The 25,182-nt window shown below is 45.4% G+C and overlaps 1 protein-coding gene across 1 annotated transcript in view; it reads left to right on the plus strand.

Moving 5' to 3' along the window:
- The window catches only part of MYO1E (myosin IE), a 189,682-nt gene that overhangs the window by 130,207 nt on the left and 34,293 nt on the right, over nt 1-25,182 (plus strand). Inside the window, exons 16-21 of the mRNA XM_006210989.4 lie at nt 606-687; nt 6,162-6,268; nt 13,261-13,359; nt 18,014-18,158; nt 21,489-21,603; nt 21,821-21,990. Of these exons, the coding sequence (XP_006211051.1) occupies nt 606-687; nt 6,162-6,268; nt 13,261-13,359; nt 18,014-18,158; nt 21,489-21,603; nt 21,821-21,990 (718 nt within the window). The remainder of the gene's footprint in view (nt 1-605; nt 688-6,161; nt 6,269-13,260; nt 13,360-18,013; nt 18,159-21,488; nt 21,604-21,820; nt 21,991-25,182) is intronic.

The following is a 25,182-nucleotide window of genomic DNA, read 5'->3' on the forward strand; positions in this document are numbered from 1 at the left end:
CAGGTGCTCGTGCTCAAAAGCATACTTTGTCAAGGGTTTTTGCTTGAGGGAGGGGAGGGTGGAAACAGTGCCCTATTGACATGTAGTGGGCAAAGGCCACCGATGCTGTGAAACATCCCGTAGTGTGTAAAACAGCACCCCTACCCCAGCACAGAATTATCCAAGTTCAAACTGCAGATATCAGTAGCACCAAGGTTGAGAAACCCTGGTTTAGAGCAAAGCAGAGTCAGCATTGAATCTGGCCAAACTGTACACATCCCTGAGCTCTGGTCTGAACTCAGCAAACCCATGCTGACCTCCTTCTGTGGTGTCCTTTGCCAGGGTGTACCTCAATTCCAATGGGTGGGGGAATTCAAAAGACAGTTTTAAATTTTATTTTTCAGGCTTAGACTCCAAGACGTTTCTATCTCAGAATTATTTCTCTATGATTCTTTTGTCCATCGCTTGTTCTCCTGGGTCGCATCTTGACGGCTTGTGCTCTGAGTCACATGGCCAAGGCTCTGTGTTTTTCTGGACAGCTCTCCTCCTCATCCTCTATGGAAGCAGGCTCTCCAGCCCCCAAGGTACTTCCTGATTGCTAATCCATTCTCCTTCTCCTCTTCCAGACCTTTCATAAAGTCTTTATTTCCGGAAAATCTGCAAGCTGAAAAGAAAGGGCGCCCAACTACTGCTGGAAGCAAAATAAAGGTTTGTTCTATTTTGGGAAGTTAATAGATTCCAAAAGAGGTAGGGTTTTTTAGGAGTCAGGAACTACACCCCTGGGCCAGGATGAGGTCAGTGGAATTGGTTATAGAAGATAGCCAGAAGTAATGGCGCTGTTTGAGGAAAGGGTTACAGGATGCAAGCTGAATTTGTCTTGGCTAACCTGAAACCCCAAATGGATATTAAGTACCTCAGAGCTTAATAGTCAGCAGATGATAGTCAGCTACTTTCTAAGCGGAAATGGCTTTACGCTGAATCTAAGAGAATTCACATTAAACTATCATAGAAATTTTACAATTGAGAGCCACATTTTGGTCTTTGATGATGGTTTTAGAGACCAGACCTCAAAACTTGCCAATTACAGAACTTTATGTACCTGAAATTCTACTGAGTCTTTTTAAATTGAAGTATAGTCAGTGACAGTGTGTCAATTTCTGGGGTACAACATGATGTCCCAGCTACCAGGTCTTACAAGGGCAGTTTTTGCACCTTCCTTACTGGATCTCGCAAGCCCCTCTTTTCTGTGAATTACAGGCACCTTGGCCCCAAAGTCAGAGGAATTCTTGATCATTCTTGGGAGCCTCTTGTGGAGAGTGTGTTGTGTTAACGGAGGTGTTGTGTGATGAAACTGATGGTTCCTAATCATACTCTGAATTTAGAGGTTGTGTGAAACATACTTAATCATGTAACTCTTTGAAAACCAGTCACTAAACTTTTTCTTTTTTTAATTATACCAGTCAAAAACAGTTTTTTGTAGGGAGGTTCCTTAAAAGACTAAAAATAGACTTAACTGTATGATCCAGCAATCCTGCCCCCAGACATATATCTGGAGAAAACTCTAATTCAAAAATACACATGCATCCCAATGTTCTTAGCAGCACTATTCACAACAGCCAAGACATGGAAGCAACCTATATGTCTATCAACAGATGACTGGATAAAGAAAATACACACACACACACACACACATATACACAATGGAATACTACTCAGCCATAAAAAGGAATGAAATAATGTCATTTGCAGCAACACAGATGGACAGAGAGATTATCATACGAAGTGAAGTAAGGCAGTCAGAAAATAACAGACATGTGATATCTCTTATATGTGGAATCTAAAAAAATAACACAAACTTATTTACAAAATGGAAAGAGACTCATAGACATAGAAAACAAAATTATGGTTACCAGAGGGGAAAGGAGGGCAGGAAGGATAAATTAGGAGTTTGGGATTGACAGATACAAACTACTATGTACAGAATAGATAAACAACAAGGCCCTATTGTACAGCACAGGGAACTATATTCAATGGCTTGTAGTAACCTATAGTGAAAAAGAATATATATACATATGTAAAAATATGTATATGTATAACTGAATAACTATTCTGTACATCAGAAACTAATACAACATAGTAAATCAAGAAAAAAATTTTTGAAATAAAGAAAACAGTTTTTTAAAGAGTCACATCAATTAAATACCACCCCATCTTCATAATCAATAGGACCATTCAGTGATTAACAGTAGCTTTCTTGAATTACCTGTGCTCACATCCCTCGCTGTGTGGTCGTCAGCAAGTTACCTAAGCTCCCAGTGCCTCTTTTGCTTTCTGTGTGAGATGGGGATTTGGGCACCTGTCTCAGGCGGGTCCTGTGATGGTTAAATTCCACAGCCCATCTAAGGCATTTAGCATACAGCATGAAACATACTAAACACAAAACGTGTGTGCTCTCCTGTTACATTGTGCTCCTCCACCCTCTCCCTCTCTGCCATGCTTGTTCATCTCTGCTTGATTGCCAGTGGACACTTGTATGTGCATCTGCTGACCCCCCGCCGGACTGTCTATTCCCCTCATCTGGCTCTGTGTGACCAATCCTGTGTGTCCTTCTCCCAGTGCCCTCCCGGATGACCCCAGCCTCATGGACACCGTGGTGCTTCTTGTCAGTTGGGTTCGCTGGCTCTTTCTTGTCTGAGTGTTTCCTGTGTGTCCCGAGCCTTGAGGGTGTGAACACTGCATGCAATAAAGGAGACAATCACAGCCGTGAGGGGGTTGCCGCAGGAAGAGCCTCGGGTTTTGTGGAGGGAGAGTGTCAGGTGCAGGCTGGGTGTTGAGCTAGAGGGTAGAGTCCTCTGGGATTAGGGACAATCATGATCAAAGAAGTGGAGACATTTAGTAGCCCTGAGGCGGTGTCTGGATTGAGTTCACGGGGGGCAGAGAGGAGATGCAGGTCTCTCGAGGCCCCAGGTACTGATGTCTGGGCGAAGCTCTGACTCACGCCTTCACTTCCAGGTCCTGGATAAGAATTAGCTCTGGGCTGGAAAACCCAGTCCAAGACTGTCACGTTCACATTCAGGGGGCCCAGATCGTCAAGGTTGCAGTGACTCACTTTCCAGTGGTCTGGGTTCCCAGTTCAGCCTATTCCCTGTTAAAAGGAGGGTGGTGCATTTTTCTCCTCCTTGGAAGACTTGACCCCTTTCCCTCGTTCATAGACCTGTCTAGTGGGATGCTCAAGATTGCCCCTTTCCCGGTGTGCTCAGGATGTCCAGGATTGCTCTCCTCTGCGGAGGTCAGCCTGAAGTCAGCCAGGTTGTCTGCAGAGCGTGCACTGCGCATGGTCTCACCTCCGGTGGTTCCCTCCTAGGTGAACTGTGTGGCCTCTGTCTCTCTGACCCTCTGCCTCTGTGTGGGAGTGAGATTCTCCCTGTTTCCTGTCTCCTGAGACAGCTCTTAGAGATGCTTCGCCACGTTCCTCTTAGACCTTTCACATGCACAGGGTTTTGCAGACACTGAGTATCATCTTAATGATATCCCTGAGGTGTAAGCATTTTCAGGGATACTGAGTTCCTTAGAAAAAAATTAAATATATGTTCAAGGTGGTTTTAGTGTTGGGTATTTTATTGTATTCTAATTCTTTAAAATTGAAAACTGTTCTGTAGGATTTAATTAATGGAATATTTATTTGGTGAGAACTCCTGCTATCATTGTTTATAAAAAAGAGTATTCTATATTTAATTACACGTGATTTTTGAGGCTTTATTAAATTCTACGTTGTGTGGCTCAAAGGCACCAGTTTTGAAATTAGAGAGATGGAATTGAGCTCAGAGCTGGCAGGTGGTCTGGGCTGCAGCTCTATCCAAGTGAGACTGGGCCTCTGAAGGAGCAGATGTGACTGGAGATGCAAGCACCATGAGGTGATTGGACTGGTCGACATTTAACATCTATTCCAGCCTTCAGATGAAGGTACTAGAGGTCCTCTCGTTCAACCAACTTAGTTTACAGATGGGGAGATTGAGGCCCAAAGAAATCTAGTGATTTGTCACGTAGCTTGCAAAGAGCAGAGCCACGACTCCAATTCCGACTTGTCAGCCGTCTATGTGGAGGGTAGGACAAAGAGCTGGCGCCCTAAGCCTCTTCTCACCTTCCGTCTGTCTGCATATTTTGAGTCCCACTTCTGTTGGGCAAGTGCCCCCGATAGCTTTCCATCCTGACTTGCGGGCTCTTCTTGTCTCGAGTCAGGGTGAATCCATGCTGCTGCTTCCAGCCACCTCAGGGGGCATCTAAAGTTGACCCAGAGCTAAATTCAGGGTAATTTTGATGGTTAAGATATATCCCTATTGGCTCAAATTTATCCCACAACCTGAAGGCTTCTTTCTCATCCTAGCTCACCCAGTTAATTCCTTCTGCTACCATACTAAATTATTCTATGTCTTCCTTGGGAAGCAGGTTAACATTATGGTTAAGAAAAAGATTTGGTAGCTCACAGACTTGGGTTCAGACCTTATCTTCATTGCTTACTAATTATATCATCTTGACCAATACTTTATTTCTTTAAGGCCCTGTTGTCTTGTCCAGATAAAGGGGGAATAATGATGACAGTGGCTGCCTCTTACAACTGTGAGGCATAAATGAGAAAGTCCAGGTGTCTAGGCCAGTATGCATATCCAGTAAATGTGACCCATTGCTATTTTGAGCTAGAGACGGCTATGTCCAGTGGCACATCAACTTAAGTCGCCCTTGCCCCTGTGTTTTCTCATGCTAATTTGAAAAGGTTTGCTCTTAAATGCTTAGGATGAGGGTCTTCCAAGCTATTCTTAAAAATTTTTAAATGAAAGTTAAGAGTTTGGGGACTTAAAGATTTGTGAGAACCAGTCCCTCCTCAGCTTCATCTTAGTCATTGCAAAAATCATTACGTTTGTTCTCAAGCACAATCTCTCATCAACAAAGGGTCAATTTACTTTGTTATGATAGAGCTTTGCTTTGATCATACATCCTCTGCAGCTTCGCCCTCAATTCCAAGCCTTGGCAAGGAAGTCTATATTCTGCACATCTAAACAGAGAACGTAATTCACCAGTGAGCATCTTGTTTTGAACATACCCAAGAGTTTTTCTCAAGGGTTTCAGATTTCCCAAACCCATGAAAACAGAAAAGCCTTAATTGGAACTGTAGGCAGATCTCTTCTGCTGACTTTGTAATGGTTTTCTGGCTTCGGAGATCCCTTTCCTCTATTTTCTTTTAGAGGTTTTCTCTCTTCATGCTGATTTGCTTGGAAGGAGAGTTTGCACACGTTTGTGCCCCATTCTTGGACACGCAGGCGTGCTCAGCTGTGTGGTGGTGGGAATGCTGACGTGGGCTCTGCTCCTGTTCCTTCAAACAACAGTTGAGTTGCTAATGATTTGAAATAGATCATAAGCAATTTCAGCTTTATTTATGTGGCTTTTTCTGCTTGGACTCCGTTGCATTTTGGGTACCCAGTGCACAGGTACTAAGAGATGATTTTACGTTGAATATTTTAGCTTTGTGAAGAAGTAAGTTTCCTGCCACAGTGAAAGGGCTTTGAGTCAGCAAGTTTGTAAAAGGACCTGTGAAGGAAGAAGGTGAATGAAGTGGTGTATTAAAAAGTTGATTACTCCTGAGTTTTTATGTATCTCCACCATTTAATTATGAATTTCCATCAGTTTGATAAGGTGATTCTTCATTGGTTGGATTGCCTAGAAAGAGTACAGGAGAATTTTGATTGTAAATAATTTGTGCACCTCCCTTCTCCCCAAAATTTGTGAGAAAAATGTATTTGCAAAGGCCCTCCATCAATATAAAATTAACTAAATTTGTTAATAACTGGCCTGCTTCTTTGTTTCTCATGAAAAGCATTGTATGTGAGGATTTACTCTGGTTTTTCTTTTTCTTTTTGTTTTTTGCTTTATTTTATTAACTATACTAAGAAGGCCTCGTTATTTAAAAAAAAATCTTAATTTCAAACTCATTTACGAGTGTGAAAATAAGAGTCAGTAAAGCTTTCAGAAAGTGTCGTAGATCTGAGTTAAGCCAAGTGAGCAGATTGTCCCCAAGATGAATTTCTAGCTGTACGTTTGCACACTCGAGTTTCCCAGGTCTCCTCTGAAAGTTGCTCTGCTTTAGAGCAAGTTCCGTGTTTCCAAATGATGCTCTTGTTCCTTTCTAGAAACAAGCCAATGACCTCGTGAGCACCCTGATGAAATGTACACCTCACTACATCCGCTGCATAAAACCCAACGAAACCAAGAAGCCCAAAGACTGGGAGGAAAGCAGGTATGGCGAAGACCCAGGCGGGCGGGCGAGGCCAGCGCGTGGCCCCAGTGCCTTTCTCCTCTGCTCCAGCTGGGCCGTCCTAAGGCAGGAGCAGTTTAAATTTGCCTTCAGATGTGTTTCGTGTTTTTGTGTCTTAACTTTTTCAGGAAGACGCCTATATGTATTTTTTCCTAAAATGTTAGCAGTGCCATTCAGTTCAGAATTAGCCGTTTATAATGTTGATCTTGGCTAATCTGGAAGCAGATGGGGCAAAAAAGGAAACCTGAGTACCACAGAGTCAGGATGGTTTTTGAATTAGTTCGAGGCTCTGTGTAGACATCCTTAGTGCACTCAGCTTCTCATCAGTCCCCATGGGATGTGGCCTAGAATGCTTCACTCGGGGCTCAGAGTCAAGATGGGAACTGCTGGTTAAAACCCATCTGTCATTTAGTTGCTCGTGTGGGTACAGAGGCTGTCGGTTCTGTAATCCTCTGAGGACTGTGCTGGTGAGCAGAGTTCTCTCTAGGAGGGAACAAGCCAGAGGGAGCCGTGTGGTACATACATAAGCATGCAGTGAGCCCTCCCTCCCTGGCTTCTGAGGAATCCTGCATCTCTGTTTGTCCTACCGCTGGCATTCAGGGGTGTGTCCTCTGCAGTATGAAATGGAATGAGTAGGAAAATGTTAAGATGTTGACTACAGGATATAGTTTTTGTATCCAGCTGGGGAAACCCTGCCATCCCTGGGAACATGGGAAGCAGAGCTGGAGAGAGACCTTGTGGGTGACTCAACTACAGAGAGGAGCCCTGCCACTGTCACCGGATAATCAGGTCCCAGGACGTGGGCATACTGGAATGACTGTCTTTCTTCCTTTTCTCTCTTGGAAAAAAGTAGACTCTTCTAAATATCAAGTGACTTGATCAAGGTTAAACTCCAATGGGAAGACCAGGGTTGAAATAGCTGCTCATTACCCACTCTGAGAGACAAGGATGGGTCCATTTCCATCCTACCAGCAAGACCTTTCTAACCCATGACAGGCAGATAATGCTCGATCCTTTACAAGGAGGAAAAGAGAAATAGTAAGGCGAATGCCCGAGCTCGAGCATTCGCTGTCGGCAAGTCCTCCTTTTTATTTTCACACTTTATGGTGCAGACTAAGTCTGTTTTCTCACCATGAAGTGCTGCTCTGGGGTGTAGCATCCTTCCGTCGGGTCAGCACACCACACAGTGCTCTGAATAGTCTCATCCAGAGATGCACGTTCCTGAAGCATCTTTTCTATCGTTGATTGCTGAAAATTTTCAATGTAAGGTAATCTAAGGTTCCTCGTGCAATATTATTACCCCCTGATGATATTCAGGCTCTGATGAGGAACCCGCTCCTCCGAGGTCATCAGCCCGCCTTTGGATGCTTCCTGCCATTAGCAGGAACCTAAGAATCGGCCATAAGAATGATTCTGAGGACTTCCCATGTGACAGCTCTCATGTTCAAGGCAGTCACCACCTTTCCCTGCGAACCTCTTCCTCGGGCTCCTTGCTCTCACTTCCTCCAGCCGTTCCTCTGAAGAAGCTGGACGTGGAATCCGACCCATCTTGGTTGTTCCCCTGAATGTGCTTAATTTGCCCTCCGCTCTTCTGAAATGTATCACTCACTTTCTCCTTTGATGTCAAGGGGATAGCAGATAGAAAACATCTGAGGTTTTTTGCCTTCCTACACTAGTTCTCAAACTTGAACGTGTATTGTAACATCCACTGGAAGGCTTATTACTGGTCCCCATGCCCAGAGTTTCTGAGTCCGCGGGCCTGGAGTCAGGGCTCAGGGATGTACAATCTTAAGAAGCTCTCAGGTGATGCTAGTGATGATGGTCTGGGCCTTGTACTTGGAGAACAGCTGGTCTGGAGCAAAGGGCTGGACTCGGGGTTGGAAGAACTGCATCCTGTGCTGGCCTGTCCCTGACCACTTTCAGTGAGATGCTTAATCTCCTCAGTCCTCAGTTTTTTCCTCTTTAAGCTAAGAGGGTCAGTCCAGAGTGGGACTCCTTCAGTCTGACAGAATGAACTCTCCCGGATCTGCTCCCCCGCGTCAGTCAGCCTGCCTCTGCCTGCGTCTATGTCACTCCCAGCCTCACGCCTCACACGCCACCCCCACACCTCGTGCGTGTCTACACACACGCAGGAGGGGGGCTTCAAGACAGCAGAACAGAAGGGTGCAGAGCTCACCCTCTCCCACAAATGCATCCACGTGTGGAACAGTTTTCACAGATTGTGGCAGACACAACAGAGAGAGACCGGCGCAGAGGGTCCGTGCAGTGCCCAGTTCGAGATGCAGGCCTGCTCTGCGTGCCCGGACTGGGTGCTGAAGCTCTCAGTCTTCAGAGGACAGACCTGGGGAGAGGGCTGGGGTTGGCTGCTCCAAGACAGCCTGCAGGGACTGGAGTGGGCTACGGGCTGAAACTGGGATTGTGTGCAGGATGGAGCTTGGTAGGTCCACCACAGGAGCCCTGTTGTTAACGTGCTCTCACAAAGGGAGGGACAGGACACCCTCGTAGCTGTCTCCTTGGCTTGCTCTGGAAGGGCGCAATTGCCAGCAGGTTAACCCCAAGCAGAGGTGGGGCTGAATTCTGAGCCCCTTTCAGTCCTGCCCCAAGCTGCTTTGTCAGATTTACACTACTGGTGCCTTTGCAAAGTCAGTGCCTGCAGGCCATCTGAGCAGAATGCTGGTGTGCAGAGGCGGGGCTGGGGCCTGGGGGGACCCTGTAGCCCACGGGGGATCCAGGTACACGACCATGCGTGACTACGTCAGGTCATGGGGCCGGACTTCAGCGCATTTGCCCTGGTGGCTGTGTTAGCACAGTGCCCGAGGGACACCTGGGCAGACTGCGGGCACTCCCACGGCTGGGGCGGGGCCGAGGGTGGCGCCATCAGCACTTAGAGCCCACACAGCGCATGGCAGGTGACACCACGGAGGGCACTTCCCAGTGGGCAGCTCATGCAGAGGAATGCTCAGTGGTCCTTCTCCCAGCCGAAGTGCTCCTGTCCCACCTACCACACACCGCAGCTCAGAAACAGATCTGGGGGCTTCTATTCCAACAGCTGGGGAACAGACATGGCCCAGGACATGGCTGTGACAACCACAGAACAAAGAGGACGCCCCCGCTCAACCTCCAGAGCAGTCTCTGCTCACCGCGCCACCAACCACATCCCCATCAAGGGGGATGCCAGCACACAGGGAGGAAAGACGTGGCCGCCATCCATACTAAAAACAGTCCTTGCAACAAAAATATTATATGCACACAGGCTACACAAGCATGTTCCCTTATAAAAACAGCCCTTCAAGACCACAGTAGATAACTGTTACTCCTCAACTCACAGAGTCAGAGAAATAGAAGCAAAATGAAGAAGCAGAGGCACCACTCCCAATTAAAAGAAAAGGAAAAGTCCCCCGAAAGAATGAACGAAGAAATAGACCTCGACAGTCTAGCAGAACTTGAGTTCAAAAAGGAGATAATTAAAATGCTGAAGGGATTAAGAGAGGCTACTGATAGGAGGGCAGATCACTGTAAAAGGGAACTAGAAACTATAAAGAGGAGCCAATTAAAATCAGAAAACTCAATCTCTGAGATGAAAGCTGAGCTAAGGGCAATAAATAGCAGACTAAATAATGCAGAAGAACGAATACGTGATCTGGAAGGTAGAATAATGGAAGTCACCCAGTCAGAACAGCAGGCAGAAAAACAAATGGGAAAAAAAAAAATGAAAGCAAGACAAGAGACTTATGGGTTAATATAAAAATCATGGCAATCTGTGTAGAGTAGGGGCCCCAGAAGGAGAAGAAAAAGAAAAGGGGATCAAAAACGTATTTAAAGAAATTATGGGTGAAACCTTCACATACAGTAGAAGGTTGGTGTCAGAGGCAACCTCAGAAATAAATTGTGAGTCTTGGAAGCAGAGGTATTGCTAAGGGGTGCTTCAGCCCACCCTTCTCCCTACTGCAACCTCTATCCAGTTTCCCTTCCCAGCAAACGGAGTCATGAATGAAAACATCTTTCTCGCCCTCCAAATGCAGTACTTCCCTGGCACCGTCTCCCCTACCCACATAGACAGCTCTGCGGAAAACCACTCTAATGGAGAATTCTTGAAAAAGCTACTGGTTGGAAATTCTTCAACCGTAATGCTACCTTCTCGTAAAATCCAAATTGATTCGTTGGAATATCAGAAAATGGAGAGACTAAGATGGTGGTGCATTTACTCAGCCAATTTTCATTGAATTTCCCCCATGATGGTTGGTTTGTGTTTTTTTTTTTTTTTTTTAATAATCATATCCCTTATTTGAGTTGCAGTAAGAACTTCCTAACATACATTCCTGTAAACTGGTTTTGCAAAGTCTAAGGTATTCGTTGGTCAAGTGTTGATTTCTGTTTCCAGTAGGATGGCTTCCTGGGATCTGTCCCCTCATCCTGTTCAGGTTTACTGTGTGACAGATTGTCTCACTTCATCCCGGAGTGTGCAGCCTGGGGGTCCAGGAAAGGACAGTGTGCTTTGTTGGCAGGGATTACGTGGTCAGTTGAAGTTCTTGGAGGACAGGGTTACTCATTCTGCAAATTTATGGGATGTGGTTAATTTTTCTTTTCCTTTTGAAAATGTGTTTTTGTTTGGCTTTGGCAAAGTTGCCTGACCTGGATTCCGAATTACTGCCCTAGCCGAGTTCTCAGACCTTGACCTGCTTGTGTTAATGGCTGAGGACAGTCTTGAAAGAGCACCTCATCCCAGGGGGAGGAGAAGACACAACCAGGGAACAGCGGACATTGCCAGCCTGGCAGTGTTTACTGAGGAGGTGACAGTGCTCCAAGAAGATGCATAAATCATGAAAATTTAAATGTAGCTGAATTTGTTGAATTGATAGTCCCGTTGACAAAAATTTCTATGAGAAGATTTCCTAATGATGGAAATTAGAATGAATGAAACAGTGTTTTAACATGAGGCATATTGTTTTCCATGTGATTCATGAGAAAGGAATGTTTCTTCTTGAATCAGTGGGTGATGTATTCTCTGCCTCAAAGCTTGGGGTGAAGCCAGTATTTATGAAAAGTACTTAAAGTGAGCAAATACCTAATTGGCAACCTCACGTGTGTTTTTCTTAGTATAGAGAAAAGGCTGTTGGTGAGTCTTGGATTTGGAGGATGAGAGAAAGGAAAATTAGTTCTTCTCTTGGATCAGATTTCTCCCCCTTTAGTTAATTGGATTTGTGTCACAAATCAAATGTGGTTATTAATATTAATTCTTTATATAAAGATTTTTTAGGTTGATTATCTTGAAAGGGCTGGCATTTCTGGATGCTGGTTCAAGGGAGACCAGTTGGACTTGAACTTTTTAAACGTTTCTCGCTGTGTGACCTCGTCATTCCCAGGGCAAGCAAGGCTTCATTCCCCCACCCCACCCCACACGTGGTCTTTCCCATCTTTGTACCTTTGCTTTCACTGCCTCCCTGGTGAATTCAAGTCATCCTTCCAGGCCCAGGCACATGTCACCACTTCTGAAAAATCCTCTCGTGATGAAAAATCCATTTTCCCCCCTCTTCTCCTGTCCTGGTTTATTATTGTAGCTGTGAGTATATTAGAATAACAGCCACTATATGTTGCTCATGCCGGGAGCTGGCTGAGTGCTTTACGTAGAGTGTCCCCAGCTTGAAGAAATAACTAATATCACTATCTCCATTTTAAAGCAGTGGAAACTGAGGCTGGGAGAGGTTTCATGGTGGCAGAGCCAGGGGTGTCCCTGGAACCCAGCCCCAGCATCCGGCTCTTGACTGCTGTGCTGTCTGCGGGGTTTTCAGCAGTAACCTTTTCTGGACCCCCAACACCTTGCAGAGCGGGGTGCAGAGCAGCACATGGTGGGCGTCAGCAGGTGCAGGGCTTGGTTGGAAGTGAGGGTGTTCATGAGAGCCTTGCTGGGAAGACAGCTGTGGGGAACCTACATGGAGATGTAAGGAGGGTGCTGACTGCCTCTCAACCCCATCATCACTGCAGTTGCCCCCAAATGTACCGGGGAGCTGCCTCCCTGCCTCAGCACGGTGCTGACATCTCACCTTCAGAAGAGAGAGGAAGTCTACTTTTTATTTTTCATTTTCCTCAAATACTATGTTTCCAAGTGTCTGTATTCAAGCAGCCTACATAGTACGCAGGCAGAGGCCCTGTTTATCTCCCCGGAGTGGACGATCGGAAGCCACAGTCCGGGATCTGTCACTTGCTTTCAGAACTCTGGGCTTCTCAGCAAGAAGTGGGTTTTCCCAATTCACATGTCCACGCACCACCCCAGACGGACCTGCCCTCCTAAACCAGGACCTCAGCCTAGTGCTGCCCTGCATCCATTCTCCGAAATACACGGCCAGTTCTTTATTATTATAAAAACCAATGAAAACTATAATTTGTGTATGTATATTTTGCACATTTTTAACTTAGATATTTGAAACTAGTAGTTTTTTTTTTGATAAGTACTGAGCTAATTCCTTTATTTTTTCTTTTTTTTTTTAATTAACATATACTCAGTTTATGACGTTGTGTGAAACTGGTAGTTTTACATGCTCTTTCTCACCTTGTATTTGAAAAGCCTACAGGTGTAATCTCATTCGGTTGAGAATGACTATTCAGCTCCAGGTTGATAACAAAAACAACTCTGGCGTCATTTAATCCAAAAAGCTTTAAGTGTTTTCCTTCAGTCTGTTGGAAAACTGATATTTTTGTTCATAATCCAAGTGATAGATAGATGGCTTTTTGTTTCACTGTTTTTTTAAATAGATAATGTAAAGTCTCTTCTGTAATTACTGTATTTCATAATGAAATATTTTAATATTAATATTCTACAAGCTGAGAGTCAGCTCAGACTCTGAACACTGTAAATGGTAGTCTTTTTTAATATGTTTCCTTGCAGTGTGGGACTGGGAGTTTGGGGGGATGGTGGGTAGGAGAGTGGGGTGAAGAGAGGATCCGATAACATCCTGGCTCCATTCTCTCCTTCCCAGGGTAAAGCATCAAGTCGAATACCTGGGTCTGAAAGAAAACATTCGCGTGAGGAGAGCTGGTTACGCCTATCGGCGCATCTTCCAAAAATTCCTACAGAGGTAATGAACTGGTGACTTAGGACTTCTGTTTTAAACAGGTTTATCGAGATAATAATTCACATATCATACAATTCACCCATTTAAAGTATGTAATTCATTGGTTCTTAATATATTCATAGACTTCTGCATCCATCACTATGATTAATCTTAGAACATTTTCATCAGTCCAAAAAGAAATCCTACTCCCTAAACATCAGCCTCCCATTCTCCCCCTGGCCTGAAGCACACACTTCTTTCTGTCTCTATAGATTTGCCTGTGCTGGGCATTGCATGTAAATCGAATCATATATGTCTTTTGTTCCTGGCTTCTTTCACTTTGCATGTTGTCAAGGGTCATCCTGTAGCATATACCTACCCATCGCCAAATAGTATTCCATTGCACCGATATTCCGCTATTCTACATTTTACTTGCTCATTCATCGACTGGTAGACATCACATTTGGCTATTATGAACAGCGAATAATGGTGCTACCAGCGTTTACGTGCACATTTTTTATGCGGGCGTATGTTTTTATTTCTCTTGCGAACATAGCTAAAAATGGAATTGTGGGGTCAAATAGTAACTCTGTTTAACCTTTTTCGTGAACTGCAGGATTATTTTACAAAGTAGCTGTATTTTTTTACCTCCCCACTAACAGTGTTTGAGGGCTCGGATTTATCTGCATCCTTGGCAACGTTTGTTACTGTCTGACTTTCTGTTTCTAGCCATCCTGGTGGGTATGAAGTGGCATCTTACTGGGCTTTTGGTTTGCACTTCCCTGATGGGAAATGATACTGAGGACCTTTTCATGTGCTTATTGGCCATTCGAGAAATGTCTGTTTCAGTCCTTTGACCATTTTAAAATTATTTATCTTTCTAGTATTAAGTGATCATTCTTTTTAGCATCATTTATTATAAATAAATCAGTAGCCTCAAGTATTTTATCTGTATAGAGTGACACATACGTTCAGAAATTCCTGGTAATTGTGGCATGGGAGGGACTGAGATTTAACTTGACTGAGCAGATTAATAATATCAAGGCAATTTCAGGAACATAACCTACTTAAGAAAACATGTTTAAGTATTTAACCTCACATTTTTTGTATCGCCCATGTATAAATTTAAACTGCCTTGTATGGTTCCATTAAAGTGCACTTGGCAGAACTTATACTTAAATTCTTCTTTTTTTGTGCTCCTTTTTTTGAAAAGGATAAAACTTAGTGTCCTTAAAATATTACGTAACTCTGACTTCTCTAATGATTCTAAATTAGTGGAGGTCCACTGATTTCCTACATCTGTTTAATTTCCTTTATGAAAGAAGGGAGGCATAGTATTTTAATCAGAAAATAATTATGTCTTCCTGGTCAATGATACAGGAGGAAGATGTAAGAAAAAATTTTTTTAATTCAAATTTTATGTAACAAAGAGGTGGTAGGATGGAGAAGAGCTTAGTTACTGTCTTTGAAATCCAGTACTTTTAATAAAGTCGTTTTCCCTTTGAGGATGGTGTTCTGCCATGAGCCTGGGGTGGCTGACCTACCGATCATCCACTTGGGTCATCCTATGTGCAAGGTCATTGATGTGGAAGGTCAGGAGATGGCTAACAGAAGGACAGATCGTTCCATACGATAAAGCTTCATTGATTCTGTCCCCTGCATTCAAGATTGCTGATAATTTTGGAGGTGGATCAGACTAGGAATAAAACTCCCCCTCATGGCTCCCTGGATTAAAGGGACCACTACACCTCTAGCGTAAGCAGAGCCGTATGAAAAGAAGTCTTAAGGAAGGTGAGAAAATAGATTGGGAGAGCTCTTGGATCACTCTAGCAGCATCCATTTGCTGGCAAACAACTGAGATGTTAATTATCAAAGATTTGGCACTTCTTTAAACAGATGGGTAGCACTAGCTCCGAGCAGGATTTCTCAACCTCAGCTATTGATATTTCGGGCTGGATGAGTCTTCGTTGTGGGGGCGGTCCTATGCGTTGTAGGAATGTAGCAATCTCCTTGGCTTCTACCCACTAAACGCCAGTAGCGCCACCCCCCTCATCCCATCCCCCACCCCGCCTTCCCCCAGTTTTTACACCCAAACCTGTATCCAAACATGGCCTAATGTCCCCGACAGGGGGCAAAGCCAATTGAGTACCATGGCTTAGATCATCATTACAGCTTTTGCAAAACTGCATTTCTTTGAAAATACCCTTTTTTAATTAAGAGGGGAAAAATTAAATACAGAAAATAGTGAACAAAAAGTATGCCCTCCATCTTTCTCTGATTTAGAAAGGCCTGCCCTCAACAATTCCAAAACAGTTTTATCCTCTTTCAGTATTTTTTCTGCACTTAAAAACTCTCTAGCTGATTCTTACAGATTCTCTCCAATCAGCATTACTATTGAAAACAGATCAGATTCTTTTTAATCTAATGTTGATTTTTTTTTCTTTTTTTTTTTTGAGAAACCAATTCTAGTAGACCTCCTGCCTTCCATATTATTTAAAAAGAAGCCAACAGACCTGACTTCCATCAGTGGTGCTGTGAGCTCCACTGCACGGGGTAGAGCAGGAAGTCCACACTCTCCTCCCCTGGCAGGAAAGTCTGGGGTCCCCTGAGTGGGCTGTTACTTGTTTGCAGCAGCTCCTTAAATGAGCTGCAAAATGACCTGGTTGTAAGATCCAGATCTCTCTCAGTGCCGTGGTAGCTGCACGGCTCTGCGTGGCTCCATGTGTGCTGCTTCCTTTTGCAGCGTTCACAGAGTAAGCGTTTAGTGAATGTTATGCCCTTTGAGTTGAGGAACTTTCTCTGAAATGGTACCTATCCTTGGATGCCTCCCTTCTTAGCTCTCCTGCTGCGGGCTTTTCCATTCAGAAGAGACAAGTGGGCAGCCTTATCTTACGAAAAGCTGGCCCTTTGATGTCGTACTTCTTTTGATTTGAGAATACTGGGAAGATAATAAAAAAGTGTAGAAGGAAAGTTAGTTTTTCAATAGAATGTACCTGTTTATTTTCCTCCTCAAAAATGGCTAGCAGGCCATAATAGACCTGTCAATGAGCAAGAACTGTCTGTCCAGAGACTGCCATTTTCTGTAAGGTATATGAGTGTGGGATCCTGGCCCATGTAGAGTTTGTCCAGAATCTGCCCCTGACTGTCGCATTCTGTGACTCCCTGTGAGTAACTGAATCATCTCACGCTTTTATTCTCTCCATGGCTGAGAGAAAAGGCTTTGTTTATAAAGTTGCTTTCTAGGTGCCCACAGAAAGACTGACCACTGAGAAAGTAACAACTTGAAGGAAGAGGCTGCATTACTACCCAGCACAGCTGTCCACATGTGCGTGTGTCACACACCCCTCCCTGGGAAGGAAGCCCACAGGTCTAACAGAGCGGTGGTTCAGGCACTATGTAGAGCATAGAAAACAGTTTCGGAGTGTGTCCATTTCCTCTCTGAAAAATTCTTTATATGGGTCAAAACCATCCCTCTTAACTGAGAATTGGAGATTAAAAGTTATAAGATGCTCGAGTGTCTCCCCCAATGGACCATGTGCCCTGGAAATAAATCCTGCACTACTTAAGCAGTAGAAGGAAGACCCCTTATTCACTACCTGCATAATACAACTTTCATCCCTTCAGAAAGTGTTAAAAAAAAAAAACCAAACTGGTAGAAATGGCAGCCTCAGGGTGGGGGGAGGGTATAGCTCGGTGGCAGAGTGCATGCCTAGCGTGCACAAGGCCCTGGGTTAGATCGATCCCCCAGTACGTGTGTCACGCCGAGCACAGCGCCTGACACGGGGAGCGCCCCGTCACACTGGAGCCGTCGATGTCCGTGCTCGCCGCTGCGTGCCTGGCATTGGGTGAGGTGCCCAGTGTGCAGGGTGGGCCGCACAGAGGCGGTGCCCGCCCGGGTAGTGCTTGTCCTCAGGGAGGTGACATAAAGGAACCAAGTGAGCTCAGATTGACTGTAATTGCAAATTATGATACATGCACTGAGGGAAAAATGTTATTTTCTATCAGAGGAAACTAGCAAGGGGCCAGTTTTTGCTTGAGTCATCCACAAAGGCCCCTTTGGAAGTGTCACGGAAGGGAGCCCCTGAGTAGGAGCCAGCCACGTGAGGCGTTTGGAGAACGGCACAGGCGAAGGCTCTGAGGGAAAGCGCTGTGTGTGTGAACGAAGAAGAGGCCGTCCTCCTGGGGACACGCGGAGCAGGAGGAGGGCAGAGAGATGGGATTGGAGAACAGCCAAGGGCCAGGCCACCAGGGCCTCCAGATGCACAGAATCCCAAAGAGGAGGCTCCATAGTAATAATAGAAGCTGCTCAGGGGGAGCTTTAGAAAACTCTGCATTGACTGCAAAGTGCTCCCAAGAAATGCAGGGAAACCAGTATTGAGAAAAGACTGATTTTGCCCAAAGAGTGTCATTGGCGACCTTCAGCAGTGCTATTTTTAGACAGTGGTAGAAAGAAAAAGCAGATTTTCTCCAGGGCGTTAGCATGGAAACGGATAAGGAAGGAGTGGGAGGCAGCTCTGAAATGGGCATCCCAGACCCGGTGGATTTTGGCAGCTGTCAAGGTCCATCCCTAAGCCTGTGGAGGGAGGTGAGTGGCGAGTCTGGACCCCAGCAGCACCAGGTGCCTTTGGGGGGCAATGCAGTCTGAGCCTGCTCCCTCTCTCCCTCGTCATCCTCACAGGTACGCCATCCTGACCAAAGACACCTGGCCCTCGTGGAGAGGGGAGGAGAAGCAAGGTGTCCTCCACCTGCTGCAGTCCGTCAACGTGGACAGTGACCAGTTCCAGCTCGGGAGGAGCAAAGTCTTCATCAAAGCCCCCGAGTCCGTGAGTTTCCTCAGGGCCACCCCTGTCCCTGCAGCCCCTGGCCGGCCCCCTCCGCACAGCACGGCTGCTGCTTTTCCTCATCCTTCAGTTCATGCCTTAAATGACACCTCCTCATAGCAGGCTTCCCTCTGTCCCCATTCCCCACGCCCCTGTGCCCTCAAAGCCCTCAGGGTGGATAAAAAGCTGTCATCGTAAAATGTGTTCTTTTCTTACTGTGTCTCTCCCATTCTAGGTGGTCATCTCCTTGAGTCTGTTTTCTGTGCCTTTGTATACTTAGAGCCTCATAGGGAAAGTGGCTCATGGGAGGTGCCTGGTAGTTATTTTTAGCATCCAGTAGTGTCTTAAGTGAAAAGGTCCTTCTTTGCCCACAAAGGAGGCTTGGGTGAACCTTCATCCTCCCCTGGGTGACACCAAACAGGTCGTGTCACAGAGGCTCAGGCTTCCTCCCTAAAGGAGGCGCGGAGCCCGGGAGTGAGAATTCCCAGGACTGTGTCTTGAAGACCGTGGAGGAGCCTGGAAAGCGCTTGGAGGAAACCAGGAGGTAGAAGGGGCCGTTCTTAGGCTTAGAGAACATTTACCAGGAAGCAATCTGCACATAGACGGCTTACAATTCACAGACTTATCAGACCTCCACGGATTAATCGAGAGGAACTTCATCTTTCCTAATGAGGGTGTGGTCCCTGTGAGCCTCATGAGCGCCCACAGGAAGTTCTCGGCTGAGCAGGACCCCTCCACCACCCCTCAGTTCTTCTGCCCCGTTAGGTCTGGGGCTGTGGAATGAAGGCTCTGCTTCCTGAGTTAGAGAAACTGCTGGAACTAACCAACCACAGACATCACCCTTTCTGAGGTTCTTGTAACAATCACAAGACTCCATGTCAAGGGTCTGTGGTGAATTTGGCAAAATTAGTCACCGTATCCAGGGGAAATACCACGAGAACTTGCAGTGTTGGCACAAGGGAAACACTAGATGTGAGTTTTCTCCCCTAGAATGGACCCCGGGGTTGCCAGCCTCCCGGCTCACCCGATCAGCCCGAGACTCAGCGATGATGATGGCTGTCACTGAATGGCTTTGTGAACCACCAAGGTTGTTAAATAAATAAGTGGCCCACATCAATAGAACCCGTTTATGAAAAGTTTGCGGTATCATTTTCCACCCCGAGTTATTTGTAGCTTCACAGCAATTTCGTTTCCAAATATAAAATGAAAATGTTGTGTCATACCCCATTAAGCAACCCACAGAACAGCTCCTGTTCTTTCTAAAACGGGATGGAGCGATGTCTCGGTACAATGGAGAACTCTGTTGTCGTATGCCCGCTTTTACTTTTTCAACTTGCTAAATTTTCACATAGAGCAGCCTTGATATTTTTCATGCTTGTGTGTGTGTGTGTGTGTGATTCAGTTGAGCTTTGGGATTTTACTTCCAAAATCAAGATTTTTTTTTCCCCTATGTCTTCCTCCCACTTGCTTTTTTACCATCACTTGAGTTTCCTCTCCCCCATCTTTTTAAATAGGCACACACACACACACACCCGCTGTCACTACTCTCTCCCCTCCCCCGTCGCTCATCCCTCCACACCTAGCCCTGACATTGCAAATACGTTCACCAAAAAAATTGGTTTTTAAAAATTCACTGTGTGGTTTTTGCCTTGACTTTTGTAGTAAATGTGCTGAATATACAAAATAATCCACCGGCTTTAAGAATCCGCATCAGACATCAGGCACCTAAGGCTTTGGTTTTGTTTATTGGTTACATCTGTCTGCGATTTTTGCTTTTTTTTTTTTCCCCCTTCTCTCTCTTTTTTTTCTTGAACCTCCCTGATTTCTAATCCCTATGGCTTTTGGAAACAACCTGAAACCCAGATAATCTTTCAAATTGTCTATAGGAAGTCAGGGGTTGGTTGCCTCTTCATGCTGCCTGAGTCACAAGTGTATTTTCTGTGACACTCCCAAAATAGTTCTGGGAAGAAGAAGAAAACAAGACTTACTCAGAAACCCAGCACACGAGATAAGAAACACCAACGAATAATCTTCCAGGCGACAGCCCGGCTCGGATTTTAAACATTCTGTCCAGTTGTTAAAACCCTTTTGTTCCTTGTGCCTGCTGTGTATGGCTCTGAAGGCTGTGCAATGACGTGCTGCTCCCGTGGTGTTGGTATTTCGAGTCTGAGATGTTTTGACACGGCTGGGGCTGTGAGAAGGAGAAGCTGAGTGTCAGGAGGAGATGGATGTGGCTCCTGGGTGCGGATCCAGATAAACAGAAAGATAATCAGGCCCAGCTACCTTCAGACCAAACTTGCCTGTTGACTCCGGGAACGTTTTTTACAACGACACTCATCATGGCTGCTTTGGGTTTTTATCGGTCCATTTTATTTCTGTTCTTAGAGAGTCTTGTAAACCACTTCCTAGGTGTTTCCTACCATTTTACGAGTTGATCAGATGCAGGTTTACAGGGAAAAACTTGTCTGTTACATTGATGGAGAGTCTGGCAGAGCCAGAAAGACCCTGGTTCCTGTTCCATCCCCGCTCCGGTCTTAGTTCCAACATACTCATCTGTAAAATGGAGAGGACAAGTAAGTGGCTCGTGTAGCTGTTGAGTGGGTGAATGCAATAATGCATGTAAAGCGTCTAGAATGATTCTGGACCCATAACGGGCCCTCGGGACCTTTCAGCTATTTGCTGTCATCTTCATTATCCCAGAGCTTTGTCGAGCGGGGTGCAGCGGTCAGTATCCATCGTTAAGACGGCCCGAATCTCAGGACCTGCCAGGGTCTGATGTGGGCCCTTAACCGGAGCAGTCTCAGCCCCTGCCAGTGAATCCCAGTCCTGACTAGCCCCTCTGAGGTCCAGCTCCAACCACCGGTTAGTGTCCTCTGCCCCAGTGACTCTGGGGAGATCCCCATGAGGCAGGAGGCCTGTCCTTTCATGGAACTGAAAGTAGGCCGGCCCTCTTTCCACAGCGGCACGGAGCACCAGCCTCCGCCAGCTCATTTGACCTAGCCACTGAATACCTTCTTTGGATCAGGTGGGAAATAAGAGGCTAAGTGTTGAATCACTCATTTTGTTCTCACTGAGGTTATGAGCGGAATACACTTGCATCCAGCTACTTTCCACTATGCTTTTTTTAAATGAAAAAAAATATATATATATATAAAAGTTGTAGTAATCATAAACAACATGGCCTAGTAACCATTTTTTTCACATTTGTTCACAAGTCTAAGAAGCTGCTTTCTGCTCTGTCCTTGGCTAAAGTGAACGTCCCTGAAGTAACCCCAAAAATGTGATGCTCAGGTCCTGCAAATTAGCTCACGTTTGTCTCCTCTACGTTCACAGCTCTTTCTTCTAGAAGAAATGAGAGAGAGAAAGTATGATGGATATGCTCGAGTGATCCAGAAATCCTGGAGGAAGTTCGTGGCCCGGAAGAAATACGTCCAGATGAGAGAAGAGGGTATCGTAATCATTCTGTTTCATACGTTTACCATATCACAAGAATGCTTCCGTGCTAGGATGAGGTTACAAGTTCATTTTACTTTGTGTTTGATGTCGTGTGTGGAAGGAAACCGTGTTTTCACTGAGAGTTTCTGTGTCTTTTCTACGCTGAGCGTGTTCTTCCTTTCCCTGGGGGACTGACCCTTCTCCCTTCTCTGCCCCTTTGGGAATTGCAGCCTCAGACCTCCTGTTGAACAAGAAGGAGAGAAGGAGAAACAGCATTAACAGGAACTTCATCGGGGACTACATCGGGATGGAGGAGCACCCGGAACTCCAGCAGTTTGTGGGCAAGAGGGAGAAGATCGATTTTGCAGACACGGTGACCAAGTATGACCGGAGGTTCAAGGTACATGCTGACTGGCCTCCCCTGAGGGTCTCCAAACAGATTCCTTCATTTTGAAATAACTCATAATTTTTGCTTTTCTGATTACCAAAACGGAACATGTTCATTGTAGACAAAATTTTTAAATGCAGAGAAGCCACAAGAAAAATAGCCACTTGTATCCAGAAATAGTCACCATTAACATTTTGTGTGTTCCCTTTACAACTTTTTTATGCAGACGTACGTTGGTCTATTCAGTTTTACAGACATGAGATCTACTTAGTACATGCTGATCCATGTCCTGGGTTGTTTCTTAAAATCTGCCAAGGAGAACTTTCTTTATTACTAGGTGTGTCAACATAAATTATTTTGTTTAGTTGTGTAGTATCCCATTCACCAGTCGCTTCACTATTTTTTCTAACCAAATTCTCATTAATCTGTTCTTAGTGGGTTTTTTTTTCTATCATAAATAAAAGGATGCAGTAAGCATCCTTTTATGTGTCATTGTGCATTTGTTTACTAATGCTTTTAGGATAAATTGATAGGAGTGGAATCATTGGGTCACAAGATTCCAGAATATCAAGGAAGTGTTCTTACCCGTCTTCCCTGAGTGAATGACTAAGCAGGGCTTCCACATAGCCCCTGCGGGACAGCTGATTTTTTTTTTTTAACCTCTTCTCTTAGACACTTTCTTTTACCTGATAAAGTAGTGAAATCTGAAGCCACAATAGCTTATGGACCCATTAAGAGGTTTTTTGTGTGTGTTCTTTCTTGTTTGTTTTTTGGTCAGGGGAAAAAAAACGTAACGATAAATAAGAACATTAACTTAACAAGAAGGATGATGTTGTCCTGCGGAAACCAAATCATTTTTTTTTTAACAGCCTAAGTATGGTGCCAGCTGGTCTGGTGGCGGATGTGAATGCGAACATGAGTGCTTAAGTCTCTCAGCGGTGTTTGGGTGTAACACAGTCTGTTGATATTAGATTTTTAAAGGTTATCATTGAAATGAAAATGTATCAATTTTAAAAAGCAAAAATGTCACGGACTCACAAAAATTGTAAATGCAGACGCCTGAGGGATCCCTGTGTGAGAAACATTCTGTAGCAGACCGTTAATTTGTAGGGTCACCGTGTGTGTTGGTTCGTCCAGAACTGTCTCTTTACACCTGTCGTCCTGATAACTTAGGCGGATCCTTATGAATCTGCCTTGTTTGTGAGTCAGAGAGTCAAATACCAGCAGTTTAATGTATATATATCAACCTAATAATCATTCCACAGTGTCCCCGTTTGCTCTCGAGGGACCTGGTTGGATGATGCATGGAACGACTGGCCATCCGGTGGCCGCGAAGATTTGCTCCCTAAGGAGCTGCCTTCACCTGATGACAAGGGCCCTCCATGCGGACTGTTGTCACTTTGACACGTCTGACTGTTACCGGGTAAAGGGAAATAGGAATTACCTCGGTTCTTGGTCACCCAAAAAAAAACAAGTTTTAACGAGAGACAGAAAGCATGACATAAGCAAGATTTTTATTCGTGAAGTAAAAAGGTAGTGAAAGATAGTGCACTTCCGAGAACTGGGAGCGGGCCATCTAGGGGAGGAAGAAAGGCGCTGCGCCTTTATTTTTCCCGTGTCTACCTCCTGGCTTAGGGGCGTTTTCGTGATGGATTGATTGATTTGCGGCTCAAGGTCCTTGTGCTCAGGCTGATTGAAAACCCGGTTCCCTGCGCTCTGGCACGCCCGTCCCCTTTGGGGCAGGCTCATTGGGTCACGTTACGCCGGGGCCTTCTCTTACGCGCAGCTGCAGCGTTTTGATTTTAACTGGCTTCTTTTGCTGGCCCTCAGGGAAAGCAAAGGCTTCTGGAGCCCCTTATCCTGAGAGCAGACGTGCTGTTATTTTCTGGGTTGCTCCTTTCCCCTTCCTGTCCCCCTGCCCAGTGCTCATGTCTGTCTAACTGCCTAACATTCCCCCCTCTAGTCACAGGACCCCAAATCTTTGGGACATAGAGGGCGACCACCGCTCTAGCTACTTCCTGCTGATTGGGGGGGACGATGGGGCGCTTTGGGGTCACTGGTGGTGAGCGAAGCGTCGGTGTCCATCAAGAGGCTTGTATAAAACTGTCTTGGCTGATTGGCTGATCACCTTGTTGGACAGACATTTGAAGTTTGACTCTAGATGAGAAGAAACACATTTTATAGGAAGGTTGAAAAGACAGAGGTCAAATACGCAGAGCTAATCTTAGCCAAGGGATGAAGTGGGCAGACAAGGTCATACCTAGTTAGATGGAAAAAATGTCTTTAAAAAAAATTGATGTCTGTGTTTTCTGTTGATTTAGGCTTTAGTTGGCAGATGTTGGAGTGTTAGCCCAGTGAACCAAAGGAGGAGAAAAAAGAGGAACCCTAATGTCAGAGACATTTTAAATTAGTATTAAAACAGTTTGGTGGGGGCCCAGAGGAGGACAGATTAGAGCCAGGAGACATTTAAGAAAGAGGTTTATCTAACAGGGATCCGTAGTCCCCTAGGGTGATGGGACAGTCTCCCCAGAGTGTCACTTGAAAAGCAGTCACAGACCACTAAGAGGTTCCCAAGAATATGTGGCTCCCATCAGTGAACCAGATCTCATCAGGGTTTTCCAGGGGTTGGTCGGTGAGATCTGTTCTCGCTCCTAGAGAAATGGACAGGGTCCCATGACATAGATGAAAGGGAGGAGCCTCGTCTGGTGATGGTAATAGTGTAGCAGGACTGAGTGTTCCACAGACGGAGACAGTGACATCTGGGTTTTCCAATAATAATACCTGTTTAAGAAGCCGAGCATCTGAGAGCCAGAAATGTCCCTTGCCTTTTAAAAGATCAGAAACTTGGTGGTTAGCATATGCTTGTATAGGGGCCCCCAGAGTTAGCTTAAAAGCTTCCTCCAGGAGACTGGAGAGGGCTCCCAACACTCTTAGGCAGGAAGGCCAGCCTCGAGCAGTGGGATCTAGCCGCTTGGAGAGGTATCCCATGGGCTGCTGGGTGGGACCCAGCCGTAGGGCGAGGACCCCCAAGGCTATTCCTCCTCTCTGATGAACGTACAACCGCAAAGGCCTTGTGGGATCTGGAAACCCCAAGGCCAGGGATCCTACTAGGGGATTTTTTTAATTCTTCCATTGCTTCCTGTTGGGAAGGACCCCACTGGAGAGGTCCTGGGTCATCCTCACCCTTTAAGCTGTCATTTGGAG

Source organism: Vicugna pacos, chromosome 6 (assembly GCF_048564905.1).
Source record: "Vicugna pacos chromosome 6, VicPac4, whole genome shotgun sequence".
NCBI classification, from domain to species: domain Eukaryota; kingdom Metazoa; phylum Chordata; class Mammalia; order Artiodactyla; family Camelidae; genus Vicugna; species Vicugna pacos.